This window comes from Panthera uncia, chromosome E3 (assembly GCF_023721935.1).
Source record: "Panthera uncia isolate 11264 chromosome E3, Puncia_PCG_1.0, whole genome shotgun sequence".
In the NCBI taxonomy this organism is placed as follows: Eukaryota; Metazoa; Chordata; class Mammalia; order Carnivora; family Felidae; genus Panthera; species Panthera uncia.
Window position 1 is genome coordinate 28,909,069 of NC_064815.1, and position 15,438 is coordinate 28,924,506.

The following is a 15,438-nucleotide window of genomic DNA, read 5'->3' on the forward strand; positions in this document are numbered from 1 at the left end:
AAAAGGGGCTGAAAGCGGAGGGAAACAGTAGAAAATGAAGTCCAAAGAAGAGAGCAAGCGGGAGCTGGGTCTTCGAAGGGTTGGCTGAATAGAGCCAACCTCCCACGACATAGCCACGAACAAAAGGGAAGACAAAGGCAACTTCAAAGTGTTAACTGTAGGCAGTATGTGTCAAGTTATTCCGGGTGAGACAGTTCGAGCGGTGTGGGAGCTGAGCACTGCCTCAGTGCATGGGGTTGCCTCGCTTCACGGGCAGTGCCTACTGGGCAGGCAGTGGTGTAGACAGAGGCTTAGAAAGAGGTGAACGTGATCCTGAATGGAAGCGGAGTAAGAACTGGTCTGAAGACTCGTAAGAAGTAAATTTGTTTTGCAAATGTCAATATGCACTATGCAAATTAGCTTCTGCCGCCAATTTAAATATTATCCTTCCTGTGCTCTTTTCTCACATATTAGGTATCACTTACAAAAATAGCCTCATTTTTTTTTTTTTTAAGTTTATTTATTTTTGAGAGAGACAGAGCATGAACGGGGGAGAGGCAGAGAGAGAGGGAGACACAGAATCCAAACCAGGCTCCAGGCTCTAAGCTGGCAGCACAGAGCCTGACGTGGGGCTCAAACTCACGTGTGAGATCATGACCTGAGCTGAAGTTGGACGCTCAACCAACTGACTGAGCCACCCAGGCGCCTGCAAAATAGCTTCATTTTAAAACAATTCCACAATAGGAAACTCCCTAATGTTGACTTTTCTAATTGGTTCAGACTTCACATTTTTTCTTATTGCACAGAATACATAAACTCCTACCTGTTGTACACTTTTTCCAAAACTAACATTACATTTTTAAAATATATGTTAATTCTAAAATCAGTTGTGGAGCGCCTGGGTGGCTCAGTCGGTTGAGCGTCCGACTTTGGCTCAGGTCACGATCTCACAGCTCGTGAGTTCAAGCCCCACGTCGGGCTCTGTGCTGACAGCTCGGAGCCTGGAGCCTGCTTCGGATTCCGTGCCTCCCTCTCTCTCTCTGCCCCTAACCCACTCACATTCTGTCTCTGTCTCTCTCAAAAATAAATAAAACATTAAAAAAAAAAAAATTAAAATCAGTTGTGAATGATACACAAATCTTGGCTTTTCACAACATTTATCGTTTAAAAACAGGGAATAAATATACCGGGGCACCTGGGTGGGTCGGTAGGTTGAAGAGTCCGACTCTTTCTTTTGGCTCAGGTCACAATCCCAAGGTCGTGGGATCCGGCCCTGTGTCAGGCTCCTTGATGAGAGCCTGCTTAACATTCATATTCTCTGTCCCTCCCCTCCCCTGTGCCCCTTCCTCCACTGGTGCTCCCCACCCCCTCTAAGATAATCAATCAATCAATCAATCAATCAAAATGGGGAGTATACAACTAACACCCACAGACAGAGGATTTCCTTATCTTCTGAAGACAACAAAAAAGTAAAGTAGAGTTACCCACCATCTGTCAGAATAAGGCTGCTCCAGCTGGGGCTTAGGGAGTTTTGTGTCTCTCTCTCGAATGACCTGATTGAGAACATCTAAGTTGGAGAGGTTGGAATAAGGCTGAGCAGCATTATCAAAGAGCTCCCAAAGTGTCACACCTAGGGACCTGTGGAAAAAAGGAAACAGTCATTTCCTCCTCCCTTTAGATGTCAAATTTTTAACACCCACATTTTTATTAGTGACTTTAAGAATAAGGTGTGTACTGAAAAGGTTATTAAAGATAGCCCTTTAACGTGATTTTTAAAAAAAGGCACCTTCAATACAATGAGGTCAAGTATGCCTCCTCACATTTGCTACAGAGTACTCTAGAAGCTTTGGCCAACGCAGAAAGAAAAACTTAAACAAGGAACGGGCATAATTATAGATAAGAGCTAGTGTAACTGTCCACTTTGAAACTCAAGAAATTTTTTGGCACATCTTTAGAACGATGTAAGAGTTCAGTAAAACGGTGAGATACGAGAGGAACATCCTGAGGCAGACAAAGAAATCCCGCTCGCGACAGTCGTAAACAGGTGGGTTTGGTTGCTGTTTCGGAGGGGCTTCTTCCCGTCATCCCGCCAGCTACCCGTGGGCCACCTGCCGGAGCCTCTCCGTGCCTCCAGGCCCACGGCTGTTACCACAGGCAGAAGGGAATGCCCCCTCCTGGGACCCATCCCCCTCCCTCACACCAAGTCCTCTGTCGCCACGGTCACAGCCTCTGCGGCTCAGCCAGAGGGACACTTACTCTCCACCTCCTCTAAGCAGTCTCTGCGTCTCCACCTGGGTCGTACGGCATCTCCTGGCCACTGCAATGGCTCCCAAGCCTGGCTGACTATCTGTGTCATCTGGGAACCCCCCACCCCAAGGACTCTCACGTGATAATGTAGGTATGGCCTAGGAAACTGCATTTAAAGGGGCGCCTGGGTGGCTCGGTCGGTTAAGCAGTTAAGCGTCTGACTTCGGCTCAGGTCACGATCTCGTGGTTCGTCAGTTCGAGCCCCACATCAGGCTCGGCGCTGACAGTGCAGAGCCTGCTTGGGATCCTCTCTCTTTCTCTCTCTCTCCCTCTCTCTCTGTCCTTTCCCCCACTCACGATTTCTCTTTCTCTCAAAATAAAAAAATAAACTTAAAAAAAAAAAAAACAGTTCCCTAGTGATTCTGACATCCAGCCAGGTTTGGGTGTGGATGGTTTACATGACCTGGGATCGAGGCCTCCAGGTGTTTGTTTGAATAATAAACCGCATTAAATAAATACGTATATTATCTGATACTGTACAGTACAACGTAACTTATGAGTTTATTTACGTTAACTTCACAAATCAGTGAAAGAAAGCACATTCAGAATCTAAGCTGAGAGATCACTTCTGTCAGAGGAAACAAAATAGACCCAAATCTCCCAACTCAATTCAAGAAGGAGAACACACCTTCTCGCCGGCACAGACCTGCCAGAGGCAGAGGGTCGTTCTGGATACAAAACAAGTTTAAGACGCTATCGATGACTTTAGGGAGTCGACAATTTAAGTGAGGAAAATAAGAAATTCGCTGCCACACCTGGTGTGAGCTTGGGCACATGACCCTACCCGTCGCAACTCTCCAAATGCCTGCTCTAAAACTCCCTCTCTCGAGAAGGCCCGTTCCCAAACCAAAGCCCTCGCCGGCCCCCGGCTCACCCTGTTCAGGAAGCATGACGCGTGGGCTTTCTCGACTCCCCACCTCCCACCTCTAACGTCTCCGGTCTCCCTTTCTCATCTCCTCACACAGGCCACAGAGAAGAGCCGTGTCCCCTCATCAAGGTCCGTCCCTGCCCCGGGGCTCTCTGTGCTACGCTGTGCAGTCTCCTGCAGGACAGCCGCCGTCAGTCACGGCCCCTCACCCCCAGCTGCGGAATTCTTTACCTTGAACTGGCCCTTGCCTCCTCGAGTACCACTGGCCTCCTCCTTCTGGGGAGAAAGGAGGGGTCTTACCCGCTCCTCCAGCAAAACTCTCTGAGAGAGGTCCCTCCCGTCCCCCCCGGCACAGGGCAGCGCGGCCCCTGCCGCAGGCTGATGTCAGCAATGCTGCCCGCCCTACCACTAGACTTGTCACGGTGTCAGAAACCAGGGGTGGGCTCTGTGTCCAGGAGCACAGGCTAAGCTCTCAGGTTAAACACCCTGCTAGGAATAGTAAAAATTTGGACAAAACATTAAAATTATCTTTTTAAAGGCATCACAGATGAGATAAGATAGCATGGAATTACCAGGAAAAACCCTAGAACTTGAAGAGCTAAGGAGAATACTAAAACCACCTCTGAGGGGCCGCTGGGTGGATCAGTCAGTTGAGCGCCTGACCCTTGATTTTGGCTCAGGTCATGATCTCATGGTTTGTGGGATTGAGCCCCACACGCCAGGCTCCAAGCTGTCAGCCGTTGGTATTCTCTCCCCCTCTCGCTGTCCCTCCCCCCACCAAAATAAATAAATAAACTTGAAAAAAAAAATAGAGGGGCACTTGGGTGGCTCAGTCTGTTAAGTGTCTGACTTCGGCTCAGGTCATGATCTCACGGTTCATGAGTTTGAGCCCTGCATTGGACTCAGTGCTGACAGCTCGGAGCCTGGAGCCTGCTTCGGATTCTGTGTCTCCCTCTCTCTCTGTTCCTCCCTTGCTCTGTCTCTGTCTCTGTCTCTCTCAAAAATAAACAAACATTTCAAAAACAATAGAACCACCTTTGAGCTGGTGCATTTGCTGAATCACAGAACTTGGGCTTTTGTGGTCTTGGTTTACAAGGCTCAAAGGGGATGGTGGGGGTGGTGAACAGGCCAAAGCCCTGGGTCTGTCCTAAGTAAGGGGAATCACAGACAGACCTCCTCACCATAAAAATAAGCCTGCCCGCACCCCCTCCAGGAGCCTGAAAGGCAAGCTGACTTGGCACTGAGGGGCTCTGAGTGTTTGCGTGTGTGTGTGTGTGTGTGTGTGTGTGTGAGAGAGAGAGAGAGAGAGAGAGAGAGAAAGAGAGAGAAAGAGAGAGAGAGAGAGAGAGAAAGGGACTGTGTGTGTGTGTGTGTGTAAGGGGGGGTTGGCCCCTAACAAGCTGTAACCACAGAGCTGCCCCTTGATTGGATCTGCAGCCCAAATTCACATCACCTGAGTGGTCAAAAAAACCTCAAGCTGAATATGTAAAGCACAGTCCCCTTACACGGCAGGACAACCCTGGTATCCGACACACATAAGTAAGCGTAGATCCTCTCGGGAGGAATGCTGCTCAATTCTCGGTTTCTGAGATCCTCACCCCAAGGCAATGAGGCAGCATCAAGAACCAGCAAGATCAAATCCACAAAGACTTCAGATACTGGAATCACCTGACACAGATCACAACCCAATTGTTAAGAACACTGGGACAGGTTTTAAAAAATCCAGTCGACTTCCTCCAACTGAAAAGTCAATAGCTGAACCATAGAACTTAGTAGACAGATTTAACAGAAGAACAGACACACTTGAAGAGAGAGTTTTAGAGAGAGAGAGAATTAGTGGCTGGAGCACAGGTCTCGAAAATTATCTAGAGTGTGGCACAGAGAGTCAGAGAGACAGAGTGTAAAAAGGAAGAGATTAAGAGACAGAAGGCCGAGCAGGAAGGCAAAAAACACACGTCTAATTAGACTTCCCAAAGGACAGAAATGGAGCAGAGGCAGTACTTGAAGGGTAAGGGCTGAGAACACCATCAAACTACAGATTTGAAAAAGCCAAATAAATCCCAAGCAGAAAAACAGAAGAAATCCACACCCATACACATCAGAGTGAAACTACAAAAACAGAAGACAGAGAGAAGAGTTTAACAGCAGCCAGAGAGCAAAAGTCACATTACCTTCAAAGGGCTTAGGAAGACTTACAGCTGACTTCTCAATAGCAACAATGGAAGCCAGAAGACAGTAGAATGATCTCTTCAATATGCTGAGAGAAAGTAACTGTCATCAAGTAAAAATATATTTCAAAAACGAGGACAAAATAAAGGTATGTTCAGACGCACAAAAACCCGAGGGTCTGTTACCAGCAAGCAGGCCCTCACTACGGGAAATTCTGAAGGACGTACTTCAGACAAAGGGCAAATGATCCCAGATGGAATGTCTGAGATTTAAAAGAAAAAAAGAAAAGAAAAGAGAACTTAGAGCAAAGGGGTTTGATTACATGGATCAACCTAAACAAAAAACTGCTAAAAAACAAAACAAAACAAAAAAACCCCAAAACCAAAAACCAAAAAACCAAAAAAATAATAAGAACAACGTGTTGTGAGGGTAAAAGAAAAAAAAAAAAAAACCCAGCAATTACGTATTGTGTGCGTGCGTGTGCATACACGCGTGTGGGGGGGGGAGGTGTATAATTAAACCAAGTTAAAGTATGTTAAAGTATCCTGAGGGCCTTGCAACGTTCAGAGAGAGAGGGCCAAGACATGAACTGATACATTAGACTACAGTAAGTGGAATACACGTTATAACTTCTAGGGTAACTTTTAATAAAAGTACAGGACTAGAGTATACAGCTCCCAAACTAACAGGAAAAAGGAGTTAAAAAAAATCAATCCAGATGAAGGCAGGAAGAGGAAAAGAAAATAGAAAAGGCAGGATAACAGTACAAAAAAAATGTATACACAAATTAAGAAAGCTGTAACAGAAATTGTTAGTCAAGGACGTAAACGCATTTCTTTATCAACTTCCATTAAACTGATCTCCTACAAATCACAGTATTACATAATGGTCCAAACTTCTGTTTTTTCGTTCACTGCAGTCAATATTTAAAACCTCTATTATACTGTAGGCCCTACAGTCGACACAGAAAACAGACCTGGTTCCTACATTTATGGACCTTATTACTGTTGAACGGGTAAGAGAAAAGTTAATGATATCACAGTTGTGATAATTGCTAGGACGTCGATAAACTGTCTTTTTCACACCATCAGGCACTCCTGTGTTCCTACATCTTATTCAACTATTTCTCCTTAAGCACTCAAGGAGAAAGAAGTTAAGTCTTGGCTACACAAAAGTCGAACAGAATGGCAAATCAGTACATACCAGATATTACTATACTTCGTTTGATCTGCAGTTAGTAGTCTGTCTTGAAAGCTGGTTACTAGTTCTGGAGCAGTCCATCGCAGAGGGAAAATTTTTTTATCATCCGTTTCAATATAATCCTCCTGTTTTATTAGAAAACATACAGGATTTTTAATTCTATTATGTTTTTTAGCGAAGTCAATGATTTAATACCAGGTCATTCTCAGAAAACAAATACTCAACCCAAAAGACACATGAGACAAAGAAGTGGGCGTCAAGAGAGATTTTCTGGGCAGGAGGTGGGTGAGGTTTTTCTCTGAAGCCTCCTGGGCTCCATGAGCTGCTTTCTGAGCCATGAACGCTCGCCCAGCCATGAACCTTCCTTCCTGGAAAAGGAAGGTACGCCACGTCGGATGCACAGAACACAGACTCTGAGCAAAACATCTTTTAAAACATGCTGGGCCTTATGCCCCAGGTAGGGCAGCAGTGCCTACGTTACCGAATAAAAGCACAGACTCGAGAATGACACAGACTGGGTTGTAAGTCCAGGCTCAACCGTTCACCTGCTGGCTATCTATCTGACCCTGGGCAGCCAACAAATACGCTAATAAGCCTTTTTCTTTATCTGTTAAGTGGGGATCATACAATTCCCACCTCCCTTTATGGTGAGGATTAAATGAGATAATGCCCGCAATTACTTCATGGTGCCTGGTAGACAGCAAGGGCTCAAGACACTAGAGGTACCGTGTAGACAAATAACCAACTTATATTTGCATAATGTACTTCAGTTACAAAATACTATGAAAATATGACCCCGGGGCCCTCACAAGAACCCCGTAAGAAAGAACAGACACGACCCTCGTGTCACTGCTGCTGGCGTGGAGCCAGGACAGTCACATTCTTTGCCCCACGTCACACTACCTCATGCAGTTGGGCTACACAAAAACAAGTGAAAACCTCAACTACCTCTTATCTTCTTTGGGGATACAGTTATGGCAGAGTTTAAAAATCGAAACTTCTAAGCTTACTCAATTTGGGCCAAAACTCTACTGGAGAAATACTGATGTGACATGCACGGTATTATTTTTTGATACAGGTGGTCATGAATTATTGCCCATTGGTTCATGCTAAAATTTATTATGCACCATCAAATTACATCAATTACACAGTGTAAAAGTCTTTTTACACAAAGCCTTTGGAAAGCGGTCACAAAACCTCAGCACAGAGCCACTCATCTCGACAAACTGCTCGTCAGAAGCCAACACTACCGTCAAAATGAACAAACTGCTCTCCAGAAAGGCAACGTAGCCAAGATCTTACCCTCCTTTGACGAACAGGGTGGCATTTGTGATATGACCACCTCGGGACTATGAAATCAAATCAGCTTCAGGAGAGAATCTTTAAACCTTGGCTTACCTTGTACCTGCTGAGTCCTATCCCATAATCTCCCACTTTCACATTTAGATCCGAGGTAAGGAAACAATTCCGCAGGGCTAAATCACTGAAAACAGAAAGAGGGATGTGAGCATGAGGACAACGGGAACCCGCAAACAGCACAATGTGACCTCAGATTTGCTACAAAGCAGAGTGGTGTGCTGGGCTCCCTGGCTCCATAACGTTTTAGATTCTTTTTTAACGGGAAAGGGATTATATGTCACGTTCTTTGTTACTTAAGTCCCTGGTGACGATCAGATTGTTTTACAAACAACTGCTAAGGTTAAACGCTGACCACATCTTTACCTTGTGCCGTGTCAATACCAGATCAATGGCTCATTTCCCAGTGTTTTAAGAGTGACCAAGAATTCTAAAATACTAAATTGTCTGAAGAGTTTTTTACAGTAACTTGTATTACTTGAGTAATAGTCTAGTGGTAGTCTGTTTATTAGGAGTATAGATGAATAAAGTTACAGCCTCAAGCACCTAAAATTAATCTACATTATTAAAAATGTTTGTTTTTTTAACTTTTCCTTCTCAAAGACACGTGAGCATTCTAAGGAGGCCCTTTCCAAATTACTTCTCGCAAACCTCACGTCTCCACAGGTAGGTAAAGAACACATTTTCAGGACTTGCTTAAAACAGTTCATTTGTATCGTTTATTTAAGAACATGTTAATTCTCAAAAACATACCCACTGAAAAGTAAAAACTGCTTTTTCGGAAGGAACTCTCCATACAGACAACAGAGTCAGCACTTCGGATTTTGGTACAAGCCCTTTATCATCTTTTAATCTTTTTATCTTTTTAATCATCATTCGGCATAGGAATTAAAAAGTCCACTAAGTCAAGACAGAAAAGCATACTGAATTTAGTGTCAAATCACAAAGTTATCAAAAACTGGCTTTCTGCGGTCCAAAACTCCACATGTCTGTCTTCCTCTGATCGTAGAAGACAATCCTATAGTGATTACGTTCTTATCTTCAAAGATTTCACTCTTCAAAGCTTCCACGTGGGGAACAGGACGCTAATGAGGCTGGTGACGGCAGCACGGATTCAGGCACACCTCAGTGGCTGTTATTTGCAAAGCACTCACTCTACACGGGCACTTCTCTGAGCTCCAGCCACGTATTAACACATATACTCTTCACGACGAACCTCTGAGGCGGATGCTATCATGCTCCTTATTTACAGATGAGGAAGCGGGCCTAGGAGCAAAGGAACTCCACTAGGGTGGCAGAGCCAGCGAGAGGCCGTCCCCACCAGTAACTGCCAGCGACAACACGTCAGGCCAGCAAGCAGAGGGCTGTTTCATGCGTACGGCTGGTCCTCGATGAACAGGTGCGGACTGAGACTTCCAACGGGTTATGTTCAACTCTTCTCTACGCTGTGTTTGCTAGTGGTAATTTTCAGTGTCCATTCAGAAGCTTTCAGGCCTGTGGTGTCTGGGAGCAACAGAGAAACTCCCAATCTTTTTTTTTTTTTTTTTTTTTTTTTAGTATTTTTTTATTTTGAAGGTGAGAGAGCGCGCGCACATGCGTGGGTGAGGGGCAGAGAGAGAGAGGAGATAGAGAATCCCAAGTGGGCTCCGTGTTGTCAGCACAGAGTCTGACGCAGGGCTCGATCCCATGAACTGTGAGATCACGACCTGAGCCAAAATCAAAAGGTGGACATTTAATCGACTGGGCTACCCAGGTGCTCCAAGAAACTTCCCATCTTGTTTTTCAATGTTCATTTGTTTTTGGGGGGGGGGGGGCACAGAAAGAGGGAGACCGAGGGTCTGAAGTGGGCTATGAGCTGACAGCAGAGGACCTGACACAGGGCTTGAACTCACAAAGGTCGAGGTCGAGAGATCACGACCTGAGCTGAAGTTGGGCATCCAACCAACTGAGCCACCCAGGTGCCCCAAAACTTCCAATCTTAAGAAAACTAGTCTCCTTGTTTGGAACGAAGGAGGCAGGAGGGAGGAAGAATCAATACACCATTCGAGAGCAGGGAAGCAGACACACTTCCAGGCAGGTAGCACCGTGCGTGGGACCGGCAGCCGCAACAGGACAGGGCCGCGGGTTCTGCCAGCAGAGGTTTGGTGTCGAGCACCCCTGACGGGCATTTCCGCAGTCTCCGTTGACAGATCCTTCTTAACCTTCCCTACGTCCCCCTCCTCGGGCCGGAGTTAAAAGCTGGGTGCCTCATTCCACCGGGGCCCCGCGCGTGCCGCCTGACGCTGGCGGGGGCACCTGCAGCGGCCTCGGCGCCTTCCCCGAGGGCCGTCCATCCGGGCCGTCCACCCGAGCGGCTCCTGGGCCGCTCCGCTTCCCCGCTCCTCACGCCCGCTCAGTGCAGGTCCTGACACACATCGGACGCGAGGGCTACGGGAGAGACGAAAAGTTACAGAAGCGAAAGGCCACGGCTCTCACTGTCAAAGGCATCCTAACACTCGAATACGACCCGGCCGGTGTTCTCAGGGAAACGCTCCTCGTCGCCTGGAAACCCAAGCGACGAGGCCAAAAACGGGGGTGCGGCTGGGGGGGGGGCTTGCACACCTGCCCCCTGCCGCCACCCCACAGAGACCCAGAGCCACACACGGCCCAGGGGGGAAAGCGGCAGACAAAGGCGACCCGGGGCAGGTCACTTAACACATCAGAGCCTCGGTTTCCGCAGGAACAAACAGGGACGCACACTCACAAGCTTTCGCAGGGGTAAAATAAAGCTATATACGAAAGGTCTCTAATTTGACGCAAAATTGGTACAAACCTTCTCTGAAGCCCGACAGTACGCAAAGCAAAAGACCGGAAAAACACAAAGGTGTAACTTAACGGCACAGGTAATTCTTGACGTCAATGGCTGCTTTGGGCCGGGGAATACAAACATACGCAGCATATTCTCCTTCAAGTTGAAAAACAGGTCTAGTGGTGAGGGTGCCAGACGATCCGGCCCCGACAGGCTCTGTCTGGCTCGGTCCCCACGGCCGTCGCCTCCGCTGTGTGAGTGGAGCAGGCCGACACGGGAGGCGGGAACCCACAGATCTGAGGAGTTCCCCGCCCGGGTTCACCAGGAAGCATCGCTGCTTGCTCTCAGCTCACACCAGAGCTAGTGTTAACCCATCTCCAGAAGGACTGCTCGCCTGGAAACAGCTCGGCGGGGCCGGAGCCATTTTCAAAATGGCTCTATTTATGTTACCTACACTTTCCTGAGGCGGCCCAACTCCTGACAAAAAGAGTAACAGACGGGAAGCAAAATTACTGAAACTTCGCACTGAATATTCTTCTAGGGCGTGACGTACATTATCTTAAGTCATCTTGACAAAGCACTTCAGGAAAAAGATTATCCCTTCACAGAAGAGGCAGGGTCGGAAGGATTAAAGGTCGGGGCGTATCTTCTGACGAGCGCCGAATTAACGACTTGAGCCCCAAACCCCTGCTTTGCTCGCAGCGCTCTGCCTCTGGCAGCCGTGAGCGTTAAAATCATTCCATGGTTCTGAAGAAACTGCAGGATGTGGCTCAGAAAGGTGCGAGCACAAGACGAAAGCAAACGGGTTCTGAAACGGCACCCAGGACACGGTCTTGACCGCTTTTGCTCCTATTTACTAGGTAAGTCCTTGCTAGCTGAACCACGCTGCATTTAGTGAGCGCCCGCTGCATGCCAGGCACCCGCCAGGCTCTGCGTGTACACAGAACACCTGCACCGTGCAACGCTGGGTGGGCCCTGAGGAAAAGGTTTGGCCAGGATGCTGTCCACCACCGAGGGCCTGGGCTTTGAGGCCCGGGGATCATACCAAGCCTTCAGTTCTCCGTTCTCCCCAGGGCTGGGCCACAGCTGACACTGAGGTGGACGGTCAGGCTGCTAGGGGTCTCCACCCCTGGTTATGGCTCACCTCCTCACCGGAAACAATGACCAGACTGGACAAAATACATAAGGAAGTGGTTTTCAGGTCCCGCACAGCGGACAGCCCAGGGCTCCGACCCTGAAGAGAAACCAAATACCAGAGGTGACCTACACATGCGCCCCAGCTTTCCGTTGAGGGTCCTTTCCAAACCATGGCACAGACGCAGAGCCCAGAGAGCAACAGCCTCCTTGGACGGTGGAAGCAGAGGCTGCCGGGGAGGCTGAACTGTAGGGCAAGGTGTAAGGAGAGGAGGGGTAAGTGGAGAGAGCACGCGAGGGCCTCTCTGAGTCTTGTCTGCGGCCACCTCCTGAGCTGCAGTGCCCTGGAAGAGAACGAGGGGCTGACAGAGGACACTCCCCAGAGCCGGCAAGACGGTCAGCGTGGAGCGACTGCCCTCAACACCCTGGTGACGCCCCTCAAAGTCCTTAAGAAGGAGGTGACTCTGACATAAGGCAGGGGATCCTGTGGGCCCGTCCTGAAGACGTCCAAACAAGGACGGGGCCAAGCTGCCAACGAACTGCCTTCCGGACACAACCGCATCACACTCGGCGTGTGTCGGGATCACGAAGAAGGTGAGTGAAAACGCAGTAGGCCTGTGGTGGGGCCGGTACTCCCCATCACACAACTCCCAGAATCCAAGCCGGGGCTAAAAGGCCACATCAGATCAGGGTCAGAGAAGGCCGGCGTGTTTCAGGTGTGCACGTTTTAGCAAGTGACAAACCAGCGGGCTTAAGAACCCAGCGCTGCACCATGGGTCCCAGAACACTGACTTTCCCAAAAGGCCCAGGACCATCTAGAAAAATGGAACATCCAATACATTACTTAGCACCGATGATTTTAAACTGACACCTAGGGTCCCAAGGCAAAGCGGCCCTCCCCTCGAAGACACCCACTTTCACCTTCCCTCTGCTTCTCGCACACGCTCCTCCTGCGGTGCGCATCCCTTCCCTGGCGTGGCCAGCCCCCACCTTCAGCTCTGTCCTCCCTAATCCTCTCTGCACAGCATACCTGCATTTTGCATTAACTGGGTTATTGGAATACTAGGCTTTTTCTAAAGCTTCCTGAAGCACAGCTTTTTAATTTTTTTTTTTTAATTAAAAAAAAATTTTGGGGGGTGGGGGGGGGCACTTGGATGGCTTGGTCGGTTAAGCATCCAACTTCGGCTCAGGTCTGATCTCACCGTTTGTGAGTTCGAGCCCCGCATCAGGCTCTGTGCTGACAGCTCAGAGCCTGGAGCCTGCTTCAGATTCTGTGTCTCCCTCTCTCTCTCTCTCTGCCCCTCTCCCGCACTCTTAAAAATAAATAAACGTTAAAATATGTTCCTCCCCCAGCTCCACCCTCCAGGTAACATGTTTCAACAGACTGGTAGCTATAATCTTTTTGTACTTTTCCCATACACATAGTATACACACAAGAAGGCATTTGCTCTATGCGACGTTACGCCCGCCTCTCTACATCCTCGCTTTTTTTCATTTTTTACTCAACAACATCACACAATGCGGAAAGCCCTCGGAGTCGCCAGCACAGCAGCTGTCCCTCCGGTAGCCGCGTGGTACTTCCACAGTGCCGGACGGACTGAGATGGGTTCTCGCTCCCCACAACGAAGCTTGCTTTGTTGTGGTTTTTTTTTGTTTTGTTTTGCCGCCCCTTCAGACGACACGGTGCAGTAACAGATCGTTCTCATCCATGTCCTTAAGTTCCAGGGCTTCCATGTCCTAGGGAAGTGAGTCTAGCAGGGGGTAAAGGGAACGTGGATTTCTAATTATACAGCTCCCGCCCTGAAAGCTCTTCAAGATTTGTAATGATTTACACGAAATTCAGGAAACTCCCCCACATCCCTACCAGCAACAGACGCAGGGGCTCCTTTAGTCCTGAGGTTCTGTGACTTTGACCTGCGTGTCCCTAGCTACTGAATGTGATCATCCTCCCGTCCGCTGGCCCGGCCCTGTCTCTGCCCGTCTTTCTAGGGGTCGATGTTCTCTCGCCAATTCTGAGGCCCGCTGTGTATCGTGAACGTTCGCCCCCCCCTCCCCCCCGGGGCCGCTCCTTGCGTTGGCAGCTACATCTTCGCAGGGGTGTCGTCCACGGACTTTGTCACGGTGTCTGTTGCCACACAAAGTATTTCATTTGCAGAGAACAGTCAGCCTCTGATGTAGTATCTACCCTTTATTTTACAACTCCCGGGCTTCCTACCTCAGGAAAGGAAGACCTTCCCAGACAGGAGGTCTTGCTCATCCCTCGGTAACACATACACACAGCCTTCTGCAATTTTGCCGGAATCACCTTTATTTCTTACGTCTTTATTTTTATATACAGGGTGGTGCAGAGGTCCAGTATTTTCACCGATGGGTAACGAGCTATGCCCACATTGGACAGGGAAGCCACCTTTTCCCCAGTGACAGGAACATCACTTTGCCATACACTAACTTGCTCCTCATACTGGCTACTGTCCACTTACCTGTTTCTCCATCAAAACCGTCCTGATCTCTATCTCAGTGGCTGACTCTGAGTTCTGATACCTCGTAAAGCAAGCCTCCCTTGCTGCCCCAATTCGCCTCTTTTTCATACTTCACTGGCTCTTCTAGACATTTATTTTTCCATATAAAGCTGAAGATAATTTCACTCCCCCTCCGAAATCGTGTGAGGATTCTTACTGGAATTGTTTGTGAAGCTTACTTCTCAATTTTGAGTTAACGGACATTGCGCTGCCTGCCTTCCCACCATAAAACGGGGCACATCTCTCCATCTGCTCGCGTATTTTACGTCCTTCAGTAAGACTGCACAGCTGTCTCCACGCAGTCCTGTGTCTTTCTCACATAAATTATTCCCAAGTAATTTATAATGAATTATAACAAATAATTTTGTGGCACTGGTAAAAATGGGATGGGTTTTCTGGCTTCACTTCCAGGTATACTTTAGTATATCTATAAGCAAGCTACAATAAATTCTTATTGATTTTGTTTTTTAAAGAAACTAGTATCTTGCTGTTTCTCGAGATACAGTATCATGCCACCAGTAAAAAAGGGTGCCTAGTGAGTGCTTAGGGTAGTTTACTGGCTCAGAGTGTGGGCCTCGGAGCCCCCAGCTCTGGTTTGGAACCCCAGCTCTGCTCTATGACCAGGATCTTATGAGTGAAGAACACGAGGCTAGAAGAGGTGAGGCCCTGTGCCTGGGGCCCTCATTCTCTCATGTCGCATATACTGGTCAAGTGCCTGCAGAGTTGTAGCTCAAGCCAGATTCCACAGCCTGCATAAGGAAAATCCTTAGATTTGCATCATAAGAGCAAAGTGACAGTACAACTGTGTCTTCTTTTCATTTAACACCACTAAGGGCCAGATGCTACAGGGGGCTTTGATATAAGATTATCAATTAGGGAGAGCCCCCCCCCCTTGACTTGCTGGACGGGGGCTGCCCAATTCATGAATAATTTAATAAAGCCAATTAGATCTTCAAAAGTAAAATAAAATAATCGGAAGAATTAACGGCAATCATATTTATTGCCGTACAAAATTTTTTTTCCTTAAAGACTAATCTTTAGAATACGAAACATTAGAAGGAATTTGAAAAGATAAAATTTGAAGATTTACATGCACACAAATTAATGAAATCTCCTAA

The 15,438-nt window shown here is 47.8% G+C and overlaps 1 protein-coding gene across 3 annotated transcripts in view; it reads right to left on the bottom strand.

Moving 5' to 3' along the window:
• LMTK2 (lemur tyrosine kinase 2) overlaps positions 1 to 15,438 on the bottom strand; it is a 78,688-nt gene that overhangs the window by 9,415 nt on the left and 53,835 nt on the right. For all 3 annotated transcript variants that reach the window (XM_049638908.1, XM_049638907.1, XM_049638906.1), the window contains exons 8-10: positions 7,922 to 8,006; positions 6,527 to 6,648; positions 1,468 to 1,617 (exon numbers count right to left, since the gene is read on the bottom strand). In XM_049638908.1, coding sequence (XP_049494865.1) covers positions 1,468 to 1,617; positions 6,527 to 6,648; positions 7,922 to 8,006 — 357 coding nt within the window. The remainder of the gene's footprint in view (positions 1 to 1,467; positions 1,618 to 6,526; positions 6,649 to 7,921; positions 8,007 to 15,438) is intronic.